Genomic DNA, 25,461 nt, shown 5'->3' on the forward strand with positions numbered 1-25,461 from the left:
TTTTTTTGGAGCTGGACAGAAAGAGATCTAAACACAAGGCTGGATTTGGGGGCTGCATAACTGACCCCTTTGTTCTCTTTTGTTCCATCTTGCAACTCTCCCACCCTGGAATTTCAGCTGAAAAAGAAGCAGGTGTATGTGGATAAGGTGGAGAAGATGCAGCAAGCCCTTGTACAGCTCCAGGCAGCATGTGAAAAACGCGAGCAGTTGGAGCATCGTCTCCGGACACGGCTAGAGAGGGAACTGGAGTCCCTCAGGATTCAGCAGGTATGGAGAACTTAAGAAAATGAGATCGTTCCTGGTTTGGTTATGCTTCATTTGGTGTCTGACGTGAAGACAAAAACCGCACTTTGGCTCATCTTTTCGGTCTTCCGTCCCACCCGACCTTACTTCCAGACTGCCTCCTCATGGTAAAGACGAAGTCGGCTTCCTTAGCTTCCTGTCCCAGCAAAATCCTTAATGCCTATTATCCCTTGCCTATTATCTTCAGATGAGCAGTAGACCCTGTAAGAAGTGAAGATGCTGTGCAAATAGACTCTTAGACATTTTAGAATTGGATGTGGTCTTTAGAATCATCTGACCATGCCTGTCCTCATTTTTATTTATTTATTTGTTTAAAAAGATTTTATTTATCTATCTGACAGAGAGAGCACAAGCAGGGGGAGCAGCAGGCAGAGGGAGAGGGAGAAGCAGACTCCCACTGAGCAGGGAGCCTGACGTGGGGCTCGATCCCAGGACCCTGGGATCATGACCTGATCCGAAGGTAGCCACTTAACCGACAGAGCCACCCAGGCGCCCCGTACCCCTCCTCATTTTTAGATGGGAGAAAATCAAGATTCAGAAAAGGTTGCATGACTCACTTAAGGCCACACAACAAGTTAGGAGCAAGGTAGGGCCCAAATCCTAGATTTTTAATGTCCCTTTCTGTTGTGTACCATGCTGGCAGGCAGGGATAGCGATTTTTTTTTCAGCCACCGATCCGCTTTCTGAGCAGCATGACCGTCGGATATGACAAGCTTCTTTCCTGATCAAAGGAGTCTCCTATTCAAGCCCAAAGTTGAGAGTCCCGGGCCTTAGGAGGAAATCTGAATTTCCTTTGCTTCTGAATCAGAATCCAAACTGAAGTGGCTGGGGCAGTAATCCTCTCCAAGAATGGGGGGCTCTTCGAACGGGACTCGGCCACCACGCTTCTTGCACTAACCTGAGGGGTCTCCCTCATCTCCCCAACCAGCGCCAGGGCAACTCTCAGCCCACCAACGTTTCCGAATACAATGCCACGGCGTTGATGGAGCTCCTCCGTGAGAAGGAGGAGAGGATCCTGGCCCTGGAAGCCGATATGACTAAGTGGGAGCAGAAGTATTTGGAGGAGAATGTGATGAGACATTTCGCTCTAGATGCTGCCGCGACCGTAGCTGCTCAGAGGTAAGGAGCTGGCGGCCAGAGTCACTGCTTGAAGGGCCCAGGGGGAGGGGGAGGGGCGCGGGGGGGGGCAGAACAGAAAGGTGACTGATGAAAAGATTTTTCAGTGTTTTTTCTTGTTTTTCCTGTAATGCTCTTCCCCGCCCCCCCTCCCCAATTTCTGCTTAAATGTGTTTTCTTTCATCTGGTGAAGCAGGGACTGTGAGGGCAGAGGGTCAAGAATTTGAAAATTAATGTTGACTTATGAACTTACTGGAATCCTAGCTCGGCTTTCCTCGGGAGCCAGAAACATTGCAGGTGGGATCAACTGAACGTTCGCGCACCTCTTTTCACCAGAGCCACGGCTTCTTGCAGCCACGTGTCTAGCTTTCTTTGTTGAGCCCCGGGACTGGAGTGGAGGCCTCGCCAGAGAAATGCCACTCAGAAATTAAATGTCACTCAGGAGTGGTGCCGCCATTTGATAGCTCTGGCTCACCCCAGGTATGCCAAAGGCTGTGGTCAACATGGATCCATCCCTGCCCTTTGAGCAGGTCTATATTTGAAGGCCACATTCTCTGCGGCCATGAGTGCATCACATGGAAACGGTCACATTCCATTTGGTCAGGGAGAGAAAGTGGCAGGAGGATTTTTTTTTTTTTTTTTTTTTTTTTTTTTGCCTCCTTGCCCCTTTCACGTGAAAACATTAAACATTGGTCTTTGGAGGAAACTGTGCTCTTACCTTGTCTGGCTGTCTTGCCGCTGTTCAGAATCGAGAGTTGGAAAAGAAAGAAAGAAACAACAGCAAAAACTAAATTTGAATCAGGAGATGGCCTGGCTTGTTGGAGAGATGGACAGAGCCTGGGTCTGCAGTTAGGTATCTGAGAGAGGCCATAGAGTCTCTACGCAGAAAGTTATTAAGAACCACAGTGCTGTTTTTAATGTTCTCCTAAACATGGTAAGCTGGAGGAATCTGGAAACGCTTGCCAGAGTGCAGGCTGGGATGTGTGTGCTGTGCGGAGGGGCTGGCGAATACATTTTATCTGTGATTCCTTCTCATGCCAAATCAGAGGGAAGGCAGTGCTGAAGAGCTGGGCTGGTGGTTTGAAAACCTACTCCCAGTTCTCCAGGAAGATATCTTACGTTTCTCTAACACACTCCGCCCATCTCCAGGTATCCTCTATAAACCTTAAATGGATTGGAATCGCCTCTGCCCCGATTTTGAGGTCCTCATGGGCTTAAGCTTACCTGTCTTCGTTTTCTGCAAACGGTGTGCTCAGTACATGCCAGGGTGGTAGCAGAGTGTGCGGAAGCCCCAGCTGCTCTCGAAGATGGTCGGGAAGTTTGTAGGCAGATTAGAAGCACAATTAAGTGTCATTTTGGCTGCTACCTCCCAAGAGAAACACCTGTGGCCTGTGCTTATTTCACAAAGGTTATTCAGGCAACCCTAAATCTGTAAAGGAGATGCAGGACGATTTCTATTATCATTGCACAGAAACCGAGACAGATACCGCTCGTGAAGGTGTGCCGTGTGAGAAAATGTTGGACAGCCAAGGTTCTCGGTGCTGGGACGTTCGATGCTAAAACTGACTCCAGAATAGACTTCAGGTCAGGAAAGGCAGGAAAGCTAGAACGTTGTCCCCGGGATCCTTGTATAAAGAAACGACCCCCCCTTCCTTCCTCCCTGGAAAGTTTTGAGTACTGGGGGAAAACCCCTTTCAGACAGATTTCTTTCCAGCATCTGTTGCCTTCTGTAAGGTAGATTTAAGTCAAATTCTTTTAAATCCCAGGTAGAAAGTTTCCATGGAATCACTGTTTTTAGTAAAATGTGCATGCTTATCATTTCATATGATAAAAAGCAGCGAGTTTCCACCTAGTAGAAATACATTATGTTAGTTCCTCAGGCAAGCATCGTGTATCGGGACTGTATACTTTTTGCATGCCTATTAATCCAGCCCACAGGAGAAATTGAGAGATTGTGTTCAAATTCCTGCAAAATGAGAAAATTGGACTAGGCAATTCCTCCAGAACCTTCTATTTCCAGGACTATACTATTTTTTTCAAAGACAATGCCTCTTAGGCTTGGCCACAGAGACTAGTTTCCTTTTCCTCCTTCCTCAGTGAGATTTCAAATTTGGAAGGGAACATTCAGAAAACTTTCTTTCAGAACCTGTGAGCTTTTCCACCTTCCCTTCCAACATCTCTTGCCATTCCTTTTCTGTCCATTCTGTCTTCTCTCAGCCCTAAAACTTTGACCAAGGTTCTGCTCTTTGCCCCTTTCTGTGGTAAAAGCTTTACATTGTTTTCTTTCTAAATAATTTTTAAGTGCCTAGGGTATTGGCTGAAGATAGAATGTGCTCAACATGTATTTGAGTAAGGAAGGAGAGAAAGAAGTAAAAAGGAAGGAAGGAGAAGAGAAGTGAAAGAGAGGGAAATGATTGCTAACTCTATAACAAAATCCCTAAATCTAGTGCCACATTTTAATGACCTGCTTGGTTCCTGTGTATTCTGCTAGTATCTCAAACTTTAATATATTCCCAGTGTAATATCTCATAGGGAGAGAACAGGTTGCACATTTAGGAGATGTTGCTTGGGTGGTATCAATGGTAGTTGTAGAATCTTTTCAATTAAGGTATTATTTACATATCAAGAAAACGCCTAGTTCAAGTGTATGGGTTGATGCACGTTGGCAGGTGTATACAGTAATGGAGCCGCCACCACAGTCAAGATAGAGGACACATTCTAAAGTGCTCTTGTGCCCCTTCAACTTGATCCCTTCCTCCCCCACCTGGCCCCAGACAACAGTTCATCTGTTTTTTGGTCATTATAGTTTTGCCTTTTCTAGAATGTTGTATAAAAGGACTCATATAGTGTATACTCTTTATGTTTGATTTCCTTCACCTGGCGTCATCATTTTGAGATTTGTACAAGCTGATGCATGTATCAGTATTTTATTTCTTTTCGCTGCTGAGTAGTGTTCCATAGTTTGGGTCATACCACAGGTGCTTATCCATTCACTTGATGATGGATATTTGGATTGTTTCCCTTTTTTGGCCATTGTGAATAATAAAATACAGATTTGAATATAATAACAGATAACTGTCTTTTCTCAGGTGAGAAAACCTATTAGGTGATCAATTTATACCCCTGTTAGCACTTGAATTCTATGTTCTACGAAGCACCCCTTGTCAAAGGGAAAGTGGTCAATGCAAGAAATCACATGTAGTCTTTTCTTTTTTTTTTTTAAGATTTTATTTATTTATTTGAGAGAGAGGGTGAGAGAGAGCACAAGAGGGGGTAGTGTCAGAGGGAGAAGCAGACTCCCCACGGAGCAGGAAGCCCGATGTGGGACTCGATCCCGGGACTCCGGGATCATGACCTGAGCCGAAGGCAGTCGCTTAACCAACTGAGCCACCCAGGTGCCCACATGTAGTCTTTTCTATATAAGGTACTCTGCTAAGTACTTTACAATTATTGCTTATCCTCCCAATAATTCTTTGAGAGAAGTATTATTATCTATTGTACAGATGAGGAAACTGAAGCAAAGACAGGTTAAATAATTTGTCCAAGATCACACACAGTTACTAAGAAGAAGAACTGGGATTGAAAATGACATTTTGACACCTCCACCACTATCCTCTGCTGCTTCCCAGATACAATGATTTCTTTTTTTTTTTTTTTTCCGTTTTTTTTTAAAGATTTTATTTATTTGACAGAGAGAGAGACAGCGAGAGCAGGAACACAAGCAGGGGGAGTGGGAGAGGGAGAAGCAGGCTTCCCAGCGAGCAAGGAGCCCAATGCGGGGCTCGATCCCAGGACCCCAGGACCATGACCTGAGCCGAAGGCAGACGCTTCGCAACTGAGCCACCCAGGCGCCCCAGATACGATGATTTCAAGATGGTGTAATAGGGATTATGAACTGTTCAAGAGGTACTATTTGAGGCTTATTATTTAGTCTCTTAAAAATACTATAAATAGGGGTGCCTGGGTGGCTCAGTTGGTTAAGCAATTGCCTTCAGCTCAGGTCGTGATCCTGGAGTCCCAGGATCGAGTCCCACATCGGGCTTCCTGCTCCGCGGGGAGTCTGCTTCTCCCTCTGACCCTCCCCTCTCTCATGCTCTCTCTCTCTCTCTCAAATAAGTAAATTTTTTAAAAAAATACTATAAATAATTACAATAATATGGCCCAGATTATAACTCCATGTTGTTGTGCTCCTAGAGATTCTCTAGATGCTTAATATAGATGAGGGAAATTATTACCGAGTAGTTCATCCTAGAAGAACGGATTTGTCAATGCAGATTGAAGTTCACAAATGGTGAATAGATTTCTGAATAGCAGCAAAAGGATATAAAAAGGTGACAAACCCGATCAGCCATGCCATTTACAAGTTTGCATTTCCTGAAGTAGGTTGTTAACCTTCTTCAAACGTGCAATGTTTTGTTTTTATTTTGGGTGATGTAAATCTGGGAAAGAAGGAAGGAAGGGGAAAGCAGAAATTAGAAGCTGCTCACACACATTATACATGCCTACCTGTTCCTTCTCGGTAGGCTTTCCTCAGTTTCCGTCCTCAGCTGTCTCTTCGTTCTACCTTCTGTCTTACTTATCTTGTTCTCTGTTACAGCTTCAAATAGTAAGTCTGACATCCCTTAGATTAAAGTTAGACTTGTCAACAACTTGGATATTGTCATATGGCTATTCGTAAGATGTTAACCCTGATGTAACTAAAATCAAGACCCATTATAATGCTTTCCCAAAGATCTCTCCTTACTTTCCTAGCGCAGAAAATGAGTGGTGTGCCATCTTTTCTAGTCATTTGACTTAGAAACAACAAAGTTCTCGTGCATTCTTCCCTCTCTCCAACAGCCACATTTAAACAGTCTCCAAGTTGCCTCCTATGGTCTGTTCCATTCCCCCTGCTGTTGCATTGGTTCATGATTTCAGTATCTCTGGCTGGGATTATTACAATAACCCTTCTGACTGCTTTGCCCAAGTCCAGTGTATTCTCCCCGCAACCCCCCATCGTATTTCGGCCAGAGATAATGCTGTCTTTCTAAGGCACAGCTTGGATCATTTCACTCCCTTCAAAAAGCTCTAATGATTTTCAGTGCCTATTGGAAGAAAATTCAGACTTGCTTCTGTAATAATTAATTATTTACCTGTCTTTTTTGTGTGTGTGTGCCTCGCCTTGCAAGTCTCCTGCCATCAGGGACTAGTCTTATGCATGTCTAGCCACTTTTTAGCATCGCAGTAACTTCAAACACAGTGCTCCACTCACGGTCGAGTTCACATATTAAATAAACAAACAGATGCTACCGATAGGAAAAGACGGATTTGAAGTTTAAAAGTTCAAAACACTAGATGTTTTAATGAGGAAATCAGGGGTGACATTCGAGAAAGCAGTGTAAGCAGTGTGATGGGGATAACTTCATCGGACAAAGGAAGGAGAGAGATGACCGGAGGGGGAGAGTCGCCAGAAACTCCTTTACTTAAGAATTTAGATGTAGGGGCGCCTGGGTGGCTCAGTCGGTTAAGCGACTGCCTTCAGCTCAGGTCATGATCCTGGAGTCCCAGGATCGAGTCCCGCATCGGGCTCCCTCCTCAGTGGGGAGTCTGCTTCTCCCTCTGACCCTCCTCCCTCTCGTGCTCTCTGTCTCTCATTCTCTCTCTCGCAAATAAATAAAATAAAAATCTTTAAAAAAAAAAAAAGAATTTAGATGTAGGATGTCAAATTCAGGGATCTACATTTTGGAGTACACAGGTGGTGTTTTCAAGCCAGCAGCTCACTCCAGATGTGCCTAAGGGTCATCTCGGAGTATTGGAAGTTAGGTCACGTTGCTCCTTCCAACACTGTGCTTGCTTGCTTTTGCCTGAGCCATTGGCTTAGTAGCCCCAGTCTTCTAGAAGGAAGATTGATGTTGAAGGCCGTCCTGGCAGCTCTGTAGGAATTCACTAAGCGCCCCACATTTTCAGGCTCCATTCCTTAGGAGCTCACAGTGTCCATATCAATTAGCTGGCAGGGCTCTGAGTCCCCGAAATGGTCTTTTATGCAACGAAAGTGGCCCGGCTCCCCCAGTGACAAACCGTACGCTCGTGTCCCCAGTGTCCATAGACACCGTGCACTCTTTAGAGAGGCCTGGCTCTGAAGCAGCCATCCCCTTGGAACTGTGCCCTGCAGGAATTGGCTCCGCGATAGAATCCCAGAGCTGGAATTCTCTAAAGTCATCCTCTCTTGTTTATTACCCTCCTTCCACCTAGGTACTTTTCTTTCTTAAATAACAGGTAACTTTGTTGAGTGTTTTTACAGGGCCGGTGTCTGGCACTGTGTCTTTTACGTGCATACTTTGACGTCATCCCCCCAGAATGCCACGAGATAAGGGTTATGATGATGATTTCTATCTTGCATATGAGGAGACTGAGCTTTAGAGGAGTTAACTGATTTCCTGAGCTCATACCATTTGTTAGTGGCAGAGTACTTGGGAAAGTGGGATTTGACCCTGGTGTGGTCTATAGTCAGACATTACACAATGCCATTTCCCCTTGGGTACCTTGGAACACAAGAGCCATTCCCGGTAGGACCGGAAGCAGGTGAACTCACCAGAGCCAAGTGTGGAATTCTGAGATGCTAAAATATTTCGAATTTAGCAACTGATGAGAGCCACTGCAGTCCTCGTCCTTCTTGCTCTCCCAATTATTTCACCACTCAAATACATTGTTTCAGCCTTGCATATAAAAGTGCAAGCATTTGGGGGAACAGTAGTTTTGTAGAAACTCACCCAATTTCCCTAACTTTAATACCAATTCTCTGCCTCTTCATTCCCCTGCCCTTTCCTTCCCATCTGCACTGGTCACAATCTCTAAGCTAAGAGAACACAGCTAGCTGCCAGCAGAAAATTCTCCCACAGATCCTCGTTCTCAAAGGAAGTATAATGAAGCTGTGCCAGTTCATTGTTTTCTTGGTCTATTGTTGGCTTTCCTTGAAGACCCATATAATTACATCAATATTCTTCCTAATCCCTTTTTTTTCTCTCCAAGTGATTCAAGGAAGATCCAGTTTTCTTCATTCCTTTCCCTCTTTTTTCTACCACTAGTTCTAAATAAACTAAAGAAAGATGCATGACCTCATTTATCAGGACGATATAGGATTCCCATATATCTTTGACTTGTGCTGTTTAGACATCAGCCACCCATGGGCTAGACCCTCTCCCCAGCACCACGTCCTCCTCCTCCTCTCCTTCTCCTTCTCTCTCTCTCTCTCTCTCTCTCACACACACACACACACACACACACACTTTACTACTTATTAATTAGTCTTTGAGTTAATGGCCTGAGACACTTTCAAATGAAACAGGATGGTGCCTCGTGCAGTTGGGACTCTGGCAAGAGAACAGTCTTGTAGTTGGGGAAGAGACTTTTCGATTTGGCACTAGAATGTTTCTGATGTAGGTCAGATAGGAATGAAGTGGCACTGATTCAAAGGCCCTGCTTCTCACTCAGCTCGCGTGCTCTATCTGACCTTCACTGTTGACGTGCCTATAGTTTGTGTCTAGCAGTCAGTGTAGTTGTTCTACATCTATAGCAAGAGCTGTCTAGTAGTACATTCTCTGTCTTTCAGCAAAGTCTAGCCTTTTCCCGTTTATAACTGTCATGAGAATAAAGTGGAAGTCGGTACTATCTTATGTGTAATATAAATAATAATATAAAGTGGAAATATAAATATCTTCCTATTACCTGGCCATGATCTAAAACCTCGAAGGGACTCTGCCAGAAGGCTTTGGGAGGCCGTCTGTCTAGTCCTGAAGGCAAGCCTGTGCACCTCTCGTAGAATCCCTCGTCGACTTTTGCAACTGTACTCATGCCAAAAACCTCTTCTAGCTCTGAAAGCTGCACCTTCCTATCTTGGAGGTTCTTTTTTTTTTTAAGATTTTATTTATTTATTTGACAGAGAGAGATATTGCCAGAGAGGGAACACAAGCAGGGGGAGAGGGAGAAGCAGACTCCCCGCTAAGCAGGGAGCCCGATGCGGGGCTCAATCCCAGGACCCTGGGATCATGACCCGAGCCAAAGGCAGACACCTAACGACTGAGCCACCCAGGCGCCCCTTGGAGGTTCTTTTCAATAAGTCATCCAGAAACCAGCCATTCCTAATGAGTTTGACTGTCTTCCAGCAATACCTTTGACTTGGGAGGGAGACGATAGGATTCGTTGGTTTTGCTGCCTTGTCATCATCATCACTGCCATCTTCCTTCCAGGGACACAACAGTTATCAGCCACTCTCCCAACACCAGCTATGACACGGCCCTGGAAGCTCGCATCCAGAAAGAGGAGGAAGAAATCTTGATGGCCAACAAGCGCTGCCTTGACATGGAGGGCAGGTAAAATACTGATCTGGACCCTGGTAGATCTGAGAAGAAGGTATCAAGACCAGATAGGTCAGAAGGGAAGGGCAGGCGGCATCTTCATTCACAACCGGGAAACCCGATAATGCAGCTTCCCCCGACCCCTGCACCCCTGCCAGCCTGTTACTTGGGATTTGAAATGCAATGACCTTTACCTTGCTTTCCCCATTGGCCTTGGTAATTGCTTTCCATCTTCCCTCGGCCAGAACTGTATTGCTGGCATTTGCACTCTGGGGTATTCTTTCTAGCATTGGACTTCAACCCTGTGATACAGCAGAGTGCACAGTAAGAGAATATCCATTCCAACTTGGACGTAGGGCCCCTGATACCTCTTAATAAACTCATGATCATTTACTTATTAGCTGCAGTTGTGGCCCATTCGTAGTTCTCATCTTCTCACTAAATACATCGTTCCATTGACTCCGATTCCTCACTTCGGCACCCACTACATCAGTCTACTCTCTCATCTACAGCCTTCTTTTCCACCATGACCTTACTTTGGCCTCCTGAGGTTTAAGCAACAACTCCTGGATGCTCTGCTCTACTCATCTGGGCGTGGAGAAAGGCATTTTAAGAAACGTAGCATACCGCCCCTTGCTTTACACCCCAGAAATAACTAAACCACTCCTCAGTCGAAAAGATACTGGAAGCTCAAGTCCAAGCAGGCCGTGAGACCAGAACATGGAGGTGGCGACAACGTTTTTATACGTTCTCTGTCTTTGGCTCCTAGGATTAAGACCCTCCATGCCCAGATCATTGAGAAGGATGCCATGATCAAAGTACTCCAGCAACGTTCCCGGAAGGAGCCGAGTAAGACAGAGCAGCTGTCATCCATGCGACCCGCAAAGTCTCTGATGTCCATTTCCAACGCCGGGTCAGGCTTGCTCTCACATTCTTCCGCCCTGACCGGCACCCCCATCATGGAGGAGAAGCGGGATGACAAGAATTGGAAGGGGAGCCTAGGTAATGACAGTAAATAAAGAAGATGCGAGTGACGTGTTTAAAGGGAGCCCCGACTTAGATATGTGCCACTCGGCAAGGAAAAGGAGTGAGGGTCCGGAATCTAGAGAGAGGATGATATACCAGGTTGGGTTTCTGTTCTCCTGAGAGGAGCTCCTCCACACTCTTGACGTCTCACTGAGAGAACACTGGTTGAAGCCAAGGCCTCAGAAGATAAGAATTCTGAGTTCTGTTTGGGTGGGAAGGAAGACAACTTCAGTTTCCTTTAAAAAAAATTCTCAGATCTGGCCTTGCCATGTGAGACCTTTTGTCTTTGTCCAGAGCCCACGTGACCTCCACGTCAGTCAAAATGTCAGACTTCCAGATTTTTCTCTGTTCTTTGCCCCCATGGAATAGGAGGACTCAGAGTTCTAGTTGAGCTGAATGGAGCTGGGTGGCAGGGTTTTGTTACCAGAATGTTCTGAGATGAGAACTGAGTGTACTTTTTCATTCCATTCCTGTCCATTCCTTCCCCTCGGATCAAAAGCCCAGAAATATCGTGGATATCACGAGGCACATTTTCAGAGCCTGCGAGAGCCCCCTTTGTATTTTAATTTTAGGTCTTTTTGTTGCTTCGAATACCTTTCTTGGCCCTCTGACTTGCAGCGTCCTTTTGGGTAGAGGAGGTATTCTGGGGATCACGGTCCTGATTAGAACCTTAGGTTGCACAATTACCATGACACTCATCCGTGACCACAGACTTCTTCCCCCAATCCTTTTCCAGCCATCCGGTAGCGGATGATGTTGGCAATAAGTGGAACCAAGTAGAAGCATTCTGAAAGCTCCTTGGAGGTCAGTCGCCATCGGAAAAAGGAGTCACAACAGATTCGCAGGACACTTCAAGGTTTCATACCTTGTGCTGGGCTAGAGAACGAGGACCAGGAGGGACGGTGCCTGCCCAACCGATTCCTGGGCTCTCTGGAGGCACAGGGGAAGTTTCTCCTGAACCTCCTGCAAGGAAGAAGAGGCAACCAGAGGTCTGCGTTTGAAGAGCCTGTACCTCTCTCACCTCTTTTCCCTCTTTGCCTCCTAGGTATTCTCCTGGGTGGAGACTACCGCGCTGAGTCTGTCCCTTCCACACCGTCGCCGGTGCCGCCGTCCACTCCCCTGCTCTCGGCTCACTCCAAGACAGGCAGCCGAGACTGCAGCACCCAAACGGAACGGGGAACCGAACCGAGCAAAACCGCAGCTGTCGCTCCAGTCTCGGTTCCCGCGCCGGCCGCTGCCGCCGCCATCACTGCCAACGCTGCCGCCAACAGCGCCGCCGCTGCCACCAACAGCACCACCATGGGAGCCGCCGCTCCAGCCGCCGCCGCCGCCGCCGCCGCCGCCCCATCTCCGGCAACTGCTGCTGCTGCTGCTGCTCTCGCTGCTGCCGTTTCTCCAGCCGCCGCTGCTCAGCTTCCAGCCGCGGCCTCTGCCGTTGCCGCGGCGGCGGCTGCTGTTGCTCCCGCCGCGGCTGTTCAGGTTGCTCCAGCTGCTCCGGCTCCGGCTCCGGCTCCGACAGCGTCTCAGGCTTCGGCTCCGGCTCAGACTCAAGCGCCAAGTCCAGCTCCGGCTGCGGCTGCTCCTCCAGCTCCAGCTCCAGCTCCGGCTGTGGCTCCGGCTGAGGCTTCTGCAAGTCCAGCTGCCGGTTCTGGGTCGCGTCGTTTGTCTGTACCAAGTTTGACCTGCAGTCCGGATAAGACAGGTAATGATTCTCCATGCCGGGGCAGTTTTGGGCTCTGCCCTCAATTACAGGTTGTTTGTTGGCACGCTGCTGCGTAGACACTGTTGGTCATTTGGCCAGAGCTGGTCGTGTGCTAAAGGGGAGCCATCACAAGACACAAGGGCAGAGTCTGTCAATGGCTCCTTGGGACACCAGGATGGGAACAGGGATGAGCCAAGGCCATTCTTCCAGTAGAAGTAAATGCTCAGGTGAACAAGGGGAGGGGGTGGCGGGCGGGCAAGTCTCCATCCGCCATCGGCTTCATGGCTCCCAAGCTGTCGATTTCTAGGAATCTGCATCTTTACCTTGTGCCTGAGTGCTTTCTAACCCCCTGTTTCCATTTAGATGGCCCTGTTTTCCACTCCAATACTCTGGAAAGAAAAGCTCCCATTCAGATCCTGGGACAAGAGCCTGATGCGGAGATGGTGGAATATCTCATCTAAACAGCGTGTTCGAGAGCTGCAGTTTATCAGCGAGAGTGCTTTTAATCATTTTTCCCTTTTGTTTGTTCTTATTTTGAGGGTGAGGACAAGGGTTGGGGGGGGATGTTTTTTAAAGGGACTTTTTATTGAAACGATGTAGTACTTAAGTAATACCATACAAACTCCAGTCTACTCTGGTACACACTTAGAGAGTACCTCTAAAGACCGATTAATCAGAATGTGCTCTAAAGTTTATTGTGTGGATTTATACAAATCCTTGGACTGTTGATAGCTGGATATACATGAATGTTTTCAACGTGCGTAATTTTATTTCGCATTTCCATATTCCAGATCATTTCGATTGAAGAGCACAGTACGTTTGGAAGACAGTGTGTAACATGTAGTTCAGAAGTGGGAAGTCGGAGAGAATTTGCACGTGTGCTGTTTTGTATACTTACCATCTAGACAGCATCCAGAGAGAGAGAGCTCTCGTCTCGGGCTCACAAAAGGGAATAGTTTCGGGAGCTGTGTAAGCTGGAGAAAAGGCAGGGAATATTGGGGTGTGGAAGGGTGCTGGAGCTAATTTTCCTTCCCAATTTCCCAGCTGCCCTGTGCCAGGAGATTGTGTTTATCTTCATTTCAGTGGTGCTTTGGAAGTGGATTCTTTTGGTTCCCTCGTGGAGGTTCATACATTCATATATATACTCTGGAGTAATTTATGCATTTGGATAATTAATATATTGCTTTCAGATGCTAGGAGAGTAAATTAGCTGTGTGATGGGCAACTTCCTCTTTCTTAGGGAGTTAGACCATCAGAGGCCTTGACGGAGAGTTGCATGAGGTGCTGTGTGTGGCCACGAACACAGCTCGCTTGCCTTTCCTGAGACCAATCTGCTTAGTGTTTATTTCTTCTCCAGCACAAACTCACTGGCTGTGTCACCAGTCTCAAATTTCCAATCGTTGGCAAAACGAGGAAGCATTTTCGGTGACGGGCCGAATGCTTTGACTTTCTGGTGGCTACTTGGAAATAACTCCTTTTGTTTTCCCCGATTCTTAGCATACGTCTTAAAAGGCATCGTTGACTATCACCTCCAAGGGAATAGCATCAGAAGCCCAAAGTACTATGCTGCAGCCGGGGGGAGAGGGGCGCTGCGGTGTACCCTTAGTTACCCCTTCTCGCTGCCAGTGACTCCATCTCGGAATACCTTTGGAGAGCAGCAGGAAATGCGCATGTGGACAGGGACCAAGGAGGCCAGGGCTCCAAGCTTTGCCATGGGGCTGCCTCCAGGGACACAAAAGGACTGCTTTTTGCCACGGGTCCCTGCTCTGTGTCACCTCTCTGCCCTTCATTAAGGTGACAGATCCACAGACAATGTCATTAAGATCAGGTTTCAGGGGTATGGGAGGGTGAGGGGAGTGGGGGGGTGTTAGGTAAGGGTGGGGGGTAGAAGTTCGGGGATGTGTTAGTTAGAAACCAGATTAATAGAAGAGTAGGCCTGCTATATTACGTTGTGAGGCATAGTGGCTGGAAGGAGCTGTAGCAGTAGAGAACTACCCCCTCAGTTGAGTGATGAGGCATCTGAGACCCGGAGAGGTTACGGGACTTTTTCAAGATCACACAACACAGCTTTCCATTTTGCCGAATTACCATGCTTCTTTCAGGAAACCCTTATCTACAGCAAGCCTCGTTTTAAGGAAAGGCATCTTCACGGACCAGGGCATACGGATTTTGTAAAACGTCCCTGGCTTGAGTAATAGTTTATCCAGGGTTCTGATTTCCTACCTTGCCTCTCCTGCAGTGCCTTTTGCAAGGTCTTCCCTGTCCTGGTCCTCATTTCAACACTGAGTCACATGAAACTCCCCCCGAAGAAATCGACCTCTCTTCTTCTGTTGCTATGGGATTGGCTGTCTCAGATCATCTTACAGGGTTCTTCTGTGACCACAGGAATGGCGGCCTATTTAACAGTACTTTTGCGCCATTCCTAATTCTCTTCCAGAGGAATCATTCGGTGGGGCAGAGGGAGAGACAAGAGGGAGAGTGATGTGATTTTCAGCCAGTCTTGCCATTTCAGTAATGAAGTGATCATCCTACGCATTAGTCTTCGGTCATCAAGTGAATCCCAAATAGAAATTAAAAGCGCAGTTGTGTTAATCCTCGTTCATGCTACCCTTTAGTCATAAGGGGGAAAGTCCTGAACTAGTAGAAGCCACAAGTAGCGAACTTCGGGACTGCTACTTTCTAGCCAAATAAATAAATCCAAATAAATTGAAACCTTTCATCTACTCCTTTTGTGGTTATAACACATTGCCAGAATTTTTGCTAGCTCTGGGAGCCATGATTTTAATCACATTCTGTAAGGTGACAAATGTCATACATTCCACACTGTGTGGCAGCCATCTCTTTAGACTCATGTATTTTTGGGAAAGGAAGAAGTTCTTGGCTGAGTGCTACCTTGAACTTTCTGCCGCATCTCTGCCCCCTCACACCAGAGGCAGTCCTTTTTGGCTCAGTTTTTACTCCCAGGTAATTTGCTAAAGTAACATCGTACATCTAAGGGATGGAAGAAGTCCATGTCAGTGTATTATGTTTACGAAGAAGGTAGATTCAGCCTTTTCAGAAAATCTCTACTAGGTGTCCTTTTAAAATTTCAGGTTTATGGGAGGAACGTCAAGTTAGTCACCTTTCCACAGTTGTGTGGATATGAAACATTTGGGGGATCTTTCTGGACTCCCACTTATCTATGCATTTTACCGGCACCTCAGGACAGGAGGGTGACCTTGTTGTCTTAAACGTGTACTGCCTGGTGGTCTCTGGGGACCTTTTAAGTCAGTTGTACCCCAATGTCCCATGTACAGAAAAACTTCATTAGAATGAACTTTACTTGATATAAAACTCCTATTAATGATTTTTTATTAAATAAAAGTAGCTTGAATATTCTTTTAAAATCATGTATCTGGATTGTTGTTTCAATGAAGGATTTATTTTCCATGCTGCTTTCGAGCTTCAGGATGACAGCATAGCAGGAACCTGAAATACCTGCCATCATCTGCCGTAGGAAACACCAAGTGTTCTCTTGTTACGCAGTTGGGTGGGTACAACAGTTGGAAAACGAACAAACCGACTGTGCAGACTACTTTTTATGAACAGCCTAAACACTCATAATGCGGCAGCTTAAAGTGCATACATATGGACTAACTTTTATAAATGATATTTTCATGTCTGTTAGCCATACAATCTCCTGTTATCTCAATTGCTCATTTCACATATGGAATGGGTTACTTCAAATGTGTGCATTTTTCCTGAACATATTTTCAAAGGAAGGCATCAGCTATGGGCTAATTGCCATCCATTTCAGCCCGCCATGATCCTTGGAAAGAGATCTCCCAAGTGTCAGTCATCATCAGTAGGACAAGTGGTGGGAGTTTGTTTATTTTTTCCCAGTAGCAACGATGGGTTACATGGAATCATCAAACCTCCTTCTGGCCTCCCTTGTGATTAATGGCATGTGTTTATAAAATGGATAGCTGGCGTTGGCAGATGGCTAGAGAAGAAGCACCTTCTGTTTGGAATGTATGTGGCTCCGTAATGATTGAGACCCCATTCTGTAATCGACTGAGCTAGTTCCAATAAAGTTAAGCAGGTTTGAATCCACTTTGTGCCTATCTTTTCACTGACAATAAAGTTAGCTATTTTAAAATGCAGTGCCGCGTGGAAAATGCTTTGGTGTTTACCCAACAGAGGCTTTATTTACACTGTATCGGTGATTACTTCGAATTTAGTATGCAGTGAAATTGCCTTTCAAGGGCAGCGCGCAAGACAATTTGCATTTGCTTAAAGTATGGAATGTGATTATAAAGTATTAAGACAACACCAAAGGCCACATGCTCTAATTGGTTCCTTTCTATATTCAGGCAGCATATATTAAAAGCTTTGCATCTTTTTATCTCCTGTTTCCGAGGGATAAAATGATGGCCACCCAAAGCAGAGAATTCATCCTTTAGTTAGCAATTTGGAAGGCCCCCTTGATGTTTCTTTTGTACCCTTGTTCTTATGCCAATTCATCAGTTTTGGTTGAAGGAGCTTGTTATTAAAAGCAAATCAAAACCGCAAACAAGTTGGCTTTTTTTCACCGAAAATGTTAAAGCCGCCTTCACACTGCCCTCCCTGCACCTCCCGTTTACCACTGGGTCCCACCCTGACTGGGGAGGGTAAGAGCCCCCCACGGGCTTTGAAATGACACTTTTTACAGTGAAATTGGCTGGATGGGTGTTGCAAAATGGATGGGAAGAGGCGATAGACTTCATGAGACTCTAAGTTTGATTCGTTATGATGAAGTCGGCCTACATTCCCTCCATATGTAGGATGAGTGTGTTGGAAACTCACACGAGGTATGAAAGCCCACTCCTCTTTTTCAGGACGAAGATGGCATTAAGTCAACCACAGCTTTTTATAAGATTTTATTTATTTATTTATTTGAGAGAGAGGGGCGGGGGGAGAGGGAGAAGCAGGCTGCCCGCCGAGCAGGGCGGCCCATGTGGGGCTAGATCCCAGGAGCCTGGGATCACGACCTGAGCGGAAGGCAGATGCTTAACCAACTGAGCCACGCAGGCGCCCTCAACCACACCTTACAAAGCTCTGTGAAGCATTTCTTTCAGAAGTATATTGTGCCCAGTTCTTAATGAACAGTCATTTATAGGGAGAGAAAAACAGTGTTCCTTCAAAAGTGACTGAGATTGCCTTGCAGGAGCTTTGTAGCTATTAGCTGGTATTATAACTGATCTGATCATCTGTGTGAGCACTTCATCTCCCCTTGCGGTGGGCCTCCCCTACTGTGAGGCTATATGAGTTACACAGTTGCAGAAAAAAAAAAAAAACACCTGCTGCTTCCCACCTTCATCATCTCCCTCTTCTCCTGCAGGGAGGTTTTTATGGGAGGAAAAAAGTGTGTGGTTTAGATGGTGCCTGGGTGGCTCAGTCGTTAAGCGTCTGCCTTCTGCTCAGGTCGTGGTTCTGGGGTCCTGGGATCGAGCCCTGCATCAGGCTCCCCGCTCCGTGGGAAGCCTGATTCTCCCTCTCTCACTCCCCCTGCTTGTGTTTCCTCTCTCACTGTGTCTCTGTCAAATAAATAAACAAAATCTTTTTAAAAAAAAAGTGTGTGATTTAGTTTTAGAATACTTTCTACCTTGCTTGGCAATCACCCTGATACTTGAGTGAAGACCCCCAGGGGACAGGACTTAGTTTCCCAAAAGAAAATGACACCAAAATTTCATACCACGTCACAAATACTCCTCAGATGCACGAACTGGCTAAATCCAGAGTATTTATTTAGTCCCCCATGTTTTTTTCATTTGCTGAATGCCTCTACCAATGGTTTCAGGCATGTACGAGTTGTACATCATGTCCAGAATGATTGATGGGATGGCACAGAGTATGTGTGTGGGGGGCGGGGAAGACTAAGTTGAGGTTTGAGGAATGTATTGGCGTTAACCTGGTGAGCTAGGGGATGGGGATGAACATTCCATGCAGAAGGAATAGCATGTGCAAAGGCAATGTCCCTTTGGTGGACCTGCAATCAAATGAAGATCACTGTTTCTAAGATCAAAGGCCCGAGAGAATTACTCTGAATTTTAACACCTCTTAATGGAAACTTACAAGCTCCCTCGATTAGGTGGTAGAATGTACTGGTCCAGTAGTCAAAATAACATGGGAGTTCTAGTCCTAAATCTGCAGCTAAACAGATATTTACCTTTGGATAAGTCCCTTAACAGGATCAGAGAGGGTTATCAGTAAAATGGGCATAAGTATCTGTCCTTGTGGACCTCATGGAGAGGGAATAAGAGAGCTTCATAAAATGAGAACATAAAAGTGCCAGTCAAAAACAATGGGCCGAATCTATAAGGATGAGGTTTCTGTAACTTTTTATTAAAGAAAAATTCAAACACACACAAAACAGATAGGACAAGGCAGCTCCATGTGTCCATTACTGGGCTTTAGCGTTATCAATGCATGGTGAATCTTGCTTCATTTATCACCCGTGCCCATCAGCCCTGTATTATGTTGAAGCACATCCCAGACATCATAGCATTGCATCCATAAATATTTCAGTACGCATAAAAATGAAATTTTTGATGATGAAAAGTGTAAAGTGCTACTCCTGGAACCAAAATATATAACCAAACAAGACGATAGCACATTTGTGTTTTGGCACCGACAAAGCTTCTTTGATCTCACAACTCCTGCCTTACACCAAAACCTACTTTCTCAAAAATGGAGGGGTTCATTCTCCCACAATCCCAATATCAAAGGGGAATACAGTGTCTTTAAAAGCTCCCCAGTGCAGGTTCTAAGCTATTATTTTTCCTCCACTCATATAGAAAGCTCCAGCTTCGTTAAAGTCCCTGTCATCCACCTGTTCCTTATTTATCATCATCTACTGATTTGGTCACTATCCCAAGCTCTCTGATGATTTTGGCCCCTAAGTCATAGTTGTCCTCTCCAGGCCCAAACTACCCAATCAGCATCCTGGCCTATTAGCTCACTGTCCTTTCCAACTCCACTGACCTCCACATCCCCTCCACCTCAGCCTGCTCTGCTCATGCCTAACCCAGACCTGGTCATCAAGTAGAACTGATCCACCATGGAAATTACATACACCAGTACCCCACTCTCTGTCCACAGGCTCCCATCCTCCCAGTTCTCCTATTCTGACTCTATCTGCCCTTTCACTTCCAAGAGACCTGAAATCATTTGATGTCCCCATCTCTTCCTAGGCTTTTGGCCCCAACCTACTTAATCTGGACTTCATGTTCAATCACCTGAACCCTCAAATCATACATAGCCTGTAGAATCTCAACCATTCATTGCAAGCCAGAACCTCATGGGTCATCCTTGACACCTCTCTCTTCCTCATGGCTGATATCCAATCTATCATTAATCCTAACAAAATGAACAAAATCCATCCACTATCCAATTATAGTCAACAATCTATTTTAAGCTACCATTATCTTTTACCCAGCCTATTTCTTTTCTTTTTTTTAAAGATGTATTCATTTATTTATTTGAGAGAGAGAGAGAGACAATGGGCCAGGGGAGGAGCAGAGGGAGAGGGAGAAGCAGACTCCCCACTGAGCAGGGAGCCTGAAGTGGGATGTGGGGTTTGATCCCAGGACCCTGGGATCATGACCTGAGCCAAAGGCAGACAGTTAACTGACTGAGCCACCCAGGCATCCCTCACCTAGCCTATTTTAATAGTATACTAACTTATTTGCCACGTCCACTTTTGTTCTACTACTTTATTATATTTATTTAGCAACAAATATTTATATTTATACTTGTATTTGTGTTTATATTTATTCAGCAGCAAATATTCATATCATGTCATTCTCCTGCTTAAAATCTTTTGAAAGCTTCCCACTGCAAAGTGAATAAAATGGGGCCACAAAAGGTAAAACAACTAACCCAAAGTTTCACTGTTGACAGATTTAAAACTAAAACCCAGATATCTTGGACTCTTATTCCAGCAGGATCATCATCATGCTTTGTTCTGAGTATCTTCTGTTCTCATGCTTATAGGACACTACTGCCATGATGTCATTATTTTCTCTGATGTTAACCTAAAACAGTACATCTTGAAGTCATCTCCAAACCGTCTGTATTGGACTCACCTCAAGTGTTTATTCACTGCACACCCCGTGGTCTTACCCCCAGAGCAGTTTACCCTGTAGTTCTAGGATAAGCCCCTGGAATTTACATTGTAACAAGCTTCCTGGGAGATTTTGGCGGAGCTCATCCAGAGACTATATACTTGGACGAACACTGGCTGAGAATTTCCTGGCATATCTTACTTCCCTTCCCCTCTTCAGTCCCCCTGCTACATAATTGACACCCAGTTGCACATAGTTAAATGAATAAGTCCAGTTTGGACATTAGCTATCACACATAACCTTACTTTAATCGGCAGCCATTTTATTTTCTTCATTCACCCTTAATACTGATGGCAAAATGGCTGTCTTTTCTTCCCCAGATATGACTCTTAAGTAGGTGGATTTACTGCTCTGATCAAACAAGACATGTTGTTGGTTACTTTTGTTATGGGTTTACATGGTGTATAGTCTTTGAAACAACCACAACCATATTTATCATCTTGGCCAGCTCATTTAGCCCCAGTGACCGTTCTGTAATATGAGGTCACAGGATTATGATCTCTAATGTCCCTTCTGGCTCTTACATTCCTTGATTCCATGAGACTAAATACTACCTCTGAGGTCATAAATTCTTTCACATGCATCCAAAATTGGCTATGCGGCACAGATAAAAGACATTTTAAAATCTGAATATACTGAAAATATTCTACAGGCCTAAGATCTATTCACCAAGCTTCAATTTTTTCCCCACTGGTTGTGCCCACGCTTGACATTTTATTCTCCTACTAGGCCTATCATTTTCCAAAGAAGACATGTCCACAAGAATAAATTTCCCAGGAAAATCTGAGATCAAAACAGGAGGAAAGCAGGGTAGTTTACATTTCTTTTAAGCCATGAGTCAATGGTAATTTGCATTTATCCAATTGTAGGAGACTGGGTGGCACAAGCAAGGGAGGGTAGAAGGGAAGTAATCAAGGCATGTGTCACGTTGCAGTAGATGGCCAAGAAAACAATGACAGTTGCTGAGCCACCATTACATCCGTAGGACTAAGTGGGGCTAGGGAAAGGGAAATAACTTTTTTTGTAACCTGTTAGGTGTTAGAAACCAGCTGCGCAACAAACACATAAAATATGCATTCTTCCGGGGCACCTGGGTGGCTCAGTGGATGAGCGTCTGCCTTCAGCTCAGGTCATGATCTCAGGGTCCTGGGATCGAGCCCCACATCAGGCTCCCTGCTCAGTGGGGAGTCTGCTTCTCCCTCTGTCCCCACCCCCCCACCCCCGGGTTTGTGCCCTCTCTCGCTATCTCTCGCTCTCAAATAAATAAATAAATAAATCTAAAAGAAGTATGTATTCTTCCCAACGACCAAAGTTAAAAGATCCAAAAAATTAAAAGCATGTATTTTTTAAAACTCTTTTCTTCCTCTCACGCCCAGGGGGAGATCTGATCTGTGATTCTTGAAGTTTAGACAATTTGGAAGACCCTCTTAATAAAAAAGGACCTTAAAAAGTTATGCATACACTAGACACTAAAGTATTTATTTAGGAAGAGAAATCACAGCTAATTATAATTTTTAAAAGCTGACAAATATCACAAACATGATAATAAGAAAAACAACACATTTTTTAAAAGTTTTTATTTAAATTTCAGTAGTTAACAGAGTGTAATATTAGTTTCAGGTGTCGAATTTAGCGATTCAACACTTCCATACAACACCCAATGGTCATCACAACAAGTGCCCTCCTTCATCCTCACCACTTGTTTCACCCATCCCCCCACCCACCTCCCTTCTGGTGATCATCAGTTTGTTCCCTAGAGTTAAGAGTCTGTTTCTTGGTTTGTCTCTCTTTCCCCCTATGATCGTTTGTTTTGTTTCTTAAATTCCACATATAAGTGAAATCATATGGTATTTGTCTTTCTCTGACTGACTTACTTCACTTAGCATAATAACCTCTGGTTGCATCCACATCCTTGCATCCTTTCATTCTTTTGATGGCTGAGTAATATTCCATTGTGTATATATACCCCCTCTTCTTTATCTATTCATCAGTTGATGACACTTTGGCTGTTTCCATAATATGTATTGCATGCAATTCCCATCACAGAATGAATAAAAGTACTACGCATAGCTGTATACACTACATTATTGAGTATATTCCTAACAGAAGAAAACTTCCTCTGTCTTTATACATTAGTGAGATTTGAATACTCTGCATCCCTTGTGATCAAAGGCATTTTCCATGGATCAGATTCTGGATCCATACATTTCAAACCTTACTTCGGTACCCACATATTTTCAGTGTCAAGGACCATAAGACACATTCTTATAGTGATAAGACCTCTGGCTTTGCACCTTTGTATATGTATATGTATATGTATATGTATATGGAGAGAGAGAGAGAGAAACTGGTAAGTCCAAAATATTGAGGCAGAATTGCTTTTACTCTGGGAAACCTCAGTCTTTGCTGTGAAGGCATTCAACTAATTGGATGGGGGCCACCCATATTATGAAGGGTAATCTGCTTTGTACAGTCTACTGATTTAAATGTTAATCGCATCTAAAAAATATCTTCATAGCAACACCTCCAGTGGTATTTGCCAAACAATTGGGCACCATAGCCTAGTGAAGTTGGCACACAGAGTTAACGATCACAGCAGAGACCCTCCCACGGCATTGGAATGGGCCCATGCAATTCACATCCCATATCCAATCCATCAGCAAATCTCATCAGTTCCACCTTCAAAATATACCCAGAATCTGATGATCCCACTGAGTTCTGCTGGTTTAGCCTTCTGTTGTATCACCATCTCTTCCAATTTCTCCATGTCTGCTTTGTATTGCCGAGTTGGCTACCTCACTATTTATTTAATTTTATGGAGGAATATTTGCATACAATTTTCATCTACTCGGTGGTATAATTTTTTATGGTGTTTTGTTTTTGTCGTGCTTTTCCACTTTTTAAAAGATAGTATACTTTTGTCAATACTGTGTCAGTTCCTTTTTTATTACCCATCCTTGAATGATTTGGATTATCTGGTCTCAGCTATTTGCAGAAGATTCCGGCTATGGAAAATGGGGCAGAGTAGTCTTCCATGCTTCACTATCCAAAAGCTCTATCCCCTGCAGGCAGAGAGGCAGATATCTTACTGCAAATGTGGCTCCTCTGTGTGGTTCTTTGGCTTGTCCCACATCATCAGTCTCTCTGAGCCAAACCTAGTTCAGGAAGACATCTGCCCCTGCTCTACTCATCCCAGTGCCTGGACCTGTTGCTGCAAACTAGGGACACAGCTTTTACAACTCAGGATGTACCAGTCAGTTACAGGAAGTATATTTTTGTTGAAGCTTCCTAAGATCTGCTATATGCTTGCTACATGCTCAGTTCTTCATTTCCCATCCCTTCTTCCTATTCCTCTATCTCAGATACTTTTGGAAGCTGTAATTTTATTTCTGAGCCTGTATATATCTGTCTTAGTGGATAGATGAAGCTTGTGAGGTTTCTTTTGTTCTCCTTGTTACCTTTGCGTGATTTCCCAGGGAGTGAACGAGAAAATACTTACATGCCCTATTTTAATATCGTAAATGACCCTATTTTTGCTCATTATTATATCCTTAGAGCCTAGAATAGTGCCTGATTAAAAAGTAGGTGCTCACTGGGGTGCCTGGGTGGCTCAGTTGGTTGAGCATTTGACTCTTGATCTCAAGGTTGTGAGTTTGAACCGCCCCCCTCCACCGCATTGGCTGTGAAGCTTACTTAAAAAAAAAAAAAAAAATGTAACTGCTCACTAACTTTTTTTTTCAATCCAGCAAACTACATTCTCCACTCCTGTATCTAAGCTATTGTGGTTCCTAGAAAAAGATGAATAAATTGGTGCCACTACACATTCAGAGGCTTCAATTTCAGCTGGGAACTTCTGTATTTGCCCTTGGCCAGTTTCTTGTTCCCTTCAGAAAGTATTCCACACATTTTAACAATATTTGTTCTTCTAGTCCATGAGCATGGAATGTTTTTCCACTTCTTTGTGTCTTCCTCAATTTCTTTCGTAAGTATTCTATAGTTTTCAGAGTACAGATCCTTTACCTCTTCGGTTAGGTTTATTCCTAGGTGTCTTATGGTTTCTGGTCCAACTGTAAATGGGATCGATTCCTTAATTTCTCTTTCTTCTATCTCATTGTTAGTGTATAGAAATGCAACTGATTTCTGTGTATTGATTTTATATCCTGCCACTTTGCTCAATTCCTGTATTAGTTCTAGCAATTTTGAGGTGGTCTTTTGGGTTTTCAACATAGACTATCATGTTATCCAGAGCAATCTACACATTCAATGCAATCCCTATCAAAATACCATCAACTTTTTTCAAAGAAATGGAACAAATAATCCTAAAATTTGTACGGAACCAGAAAAGACCCTGAATAGTCAAAGGAATGTTGAAAAAGAAAACCAAAGCTGTTGGCATCACGATTCCAGACTTCAAGCTCTATTACAAAGCTGTCATCATCAAGACAGTATGGTACTGGCACAAAACCAGACACCTAGATCGATGGAACAGAATAGAGAACCCAGAAATGGACCCTCAACTCCATGATCAACTAATCTTCAACAAAGCAGGAAAGAATATCCAATGGAAAAAAGACAGTCTCTTCAACAAATGGTGTTGGGCAAATTGGACAGCCACATGCAGAAGAATGAAACTGGACCGTTTTCTTACACCATAAACAAAAATAGACTCAAAATGGGTGAAAGACCTAAATGTGAGACATGAATCCATCAAAATTCTAGAGGGGAACTCAGGCAGCAACCTCTTTGACCTTGGACAGCAACTTCTTGCTAGACGGGTCTTCAAAGGCAAAGGAACTAAAAGAACAAGGAGAATGCCCTAATGTGGGGGGAGGGGGTG

At 44.6% G+C, this 25,461-nt stretch overlaps 1 protein-coding gene across 3 annotated transcripts in view; it reads left to right on the plus strand.

Annotated features, from left to right (window-relative positions):
* Positions 1-16,572, plus strand: part of AMOT (angiomotin) — a 65,075-nt gene extending 48,503 nt beyond the window's left edge. For all 3 annotated transcript variants that reach the window (XM_078065440.1, XM_078065441.1, XM_078065442.1), the window contains 6 exons: positions 118-267; positions 1,232-1,422; positions 9,645-9,767; positions 10,522-10,754; positions 11,824-12,480; positions 12,844-16,572. In XM_078065440.1, coding sequence (XP_077921566.1) covers positions 118-267; positions 1,232-1,422; positions 9,645-9,767; positions 10,522-10,754; positions 11,824-12,480; positions 12,844-12,941 — 1,452 coding nt within the window. In that variant the 3' untranslated portion in view covers positions 12,942-16,572. The remainder of the gene's footprint in view (positions 1-117; positions 268-1,231; positions 1,423-9,644; positions 9,768-10,521; positions 10,755-11,823; positions 12,481-12,843) is intronic.
* The last annotated feature ends 8,889 nt before the right edge of the window (positions 16,573-25,461 follow it).

The sequence above is a fragment of the Halichoerus grypus genome, chromosome X (genome assembly GCF_964656455.1).
Source record: "Halichoerus grypus chromosome X, mHalGry1.hap1.1, whole genome shotgun sequence".
Lineage (NCBI taxonomy): Eukaryota > Metazoa > Chordata > Mammalia > Carnivora > Phocidae > Halichoerus > Halichoerus grypus.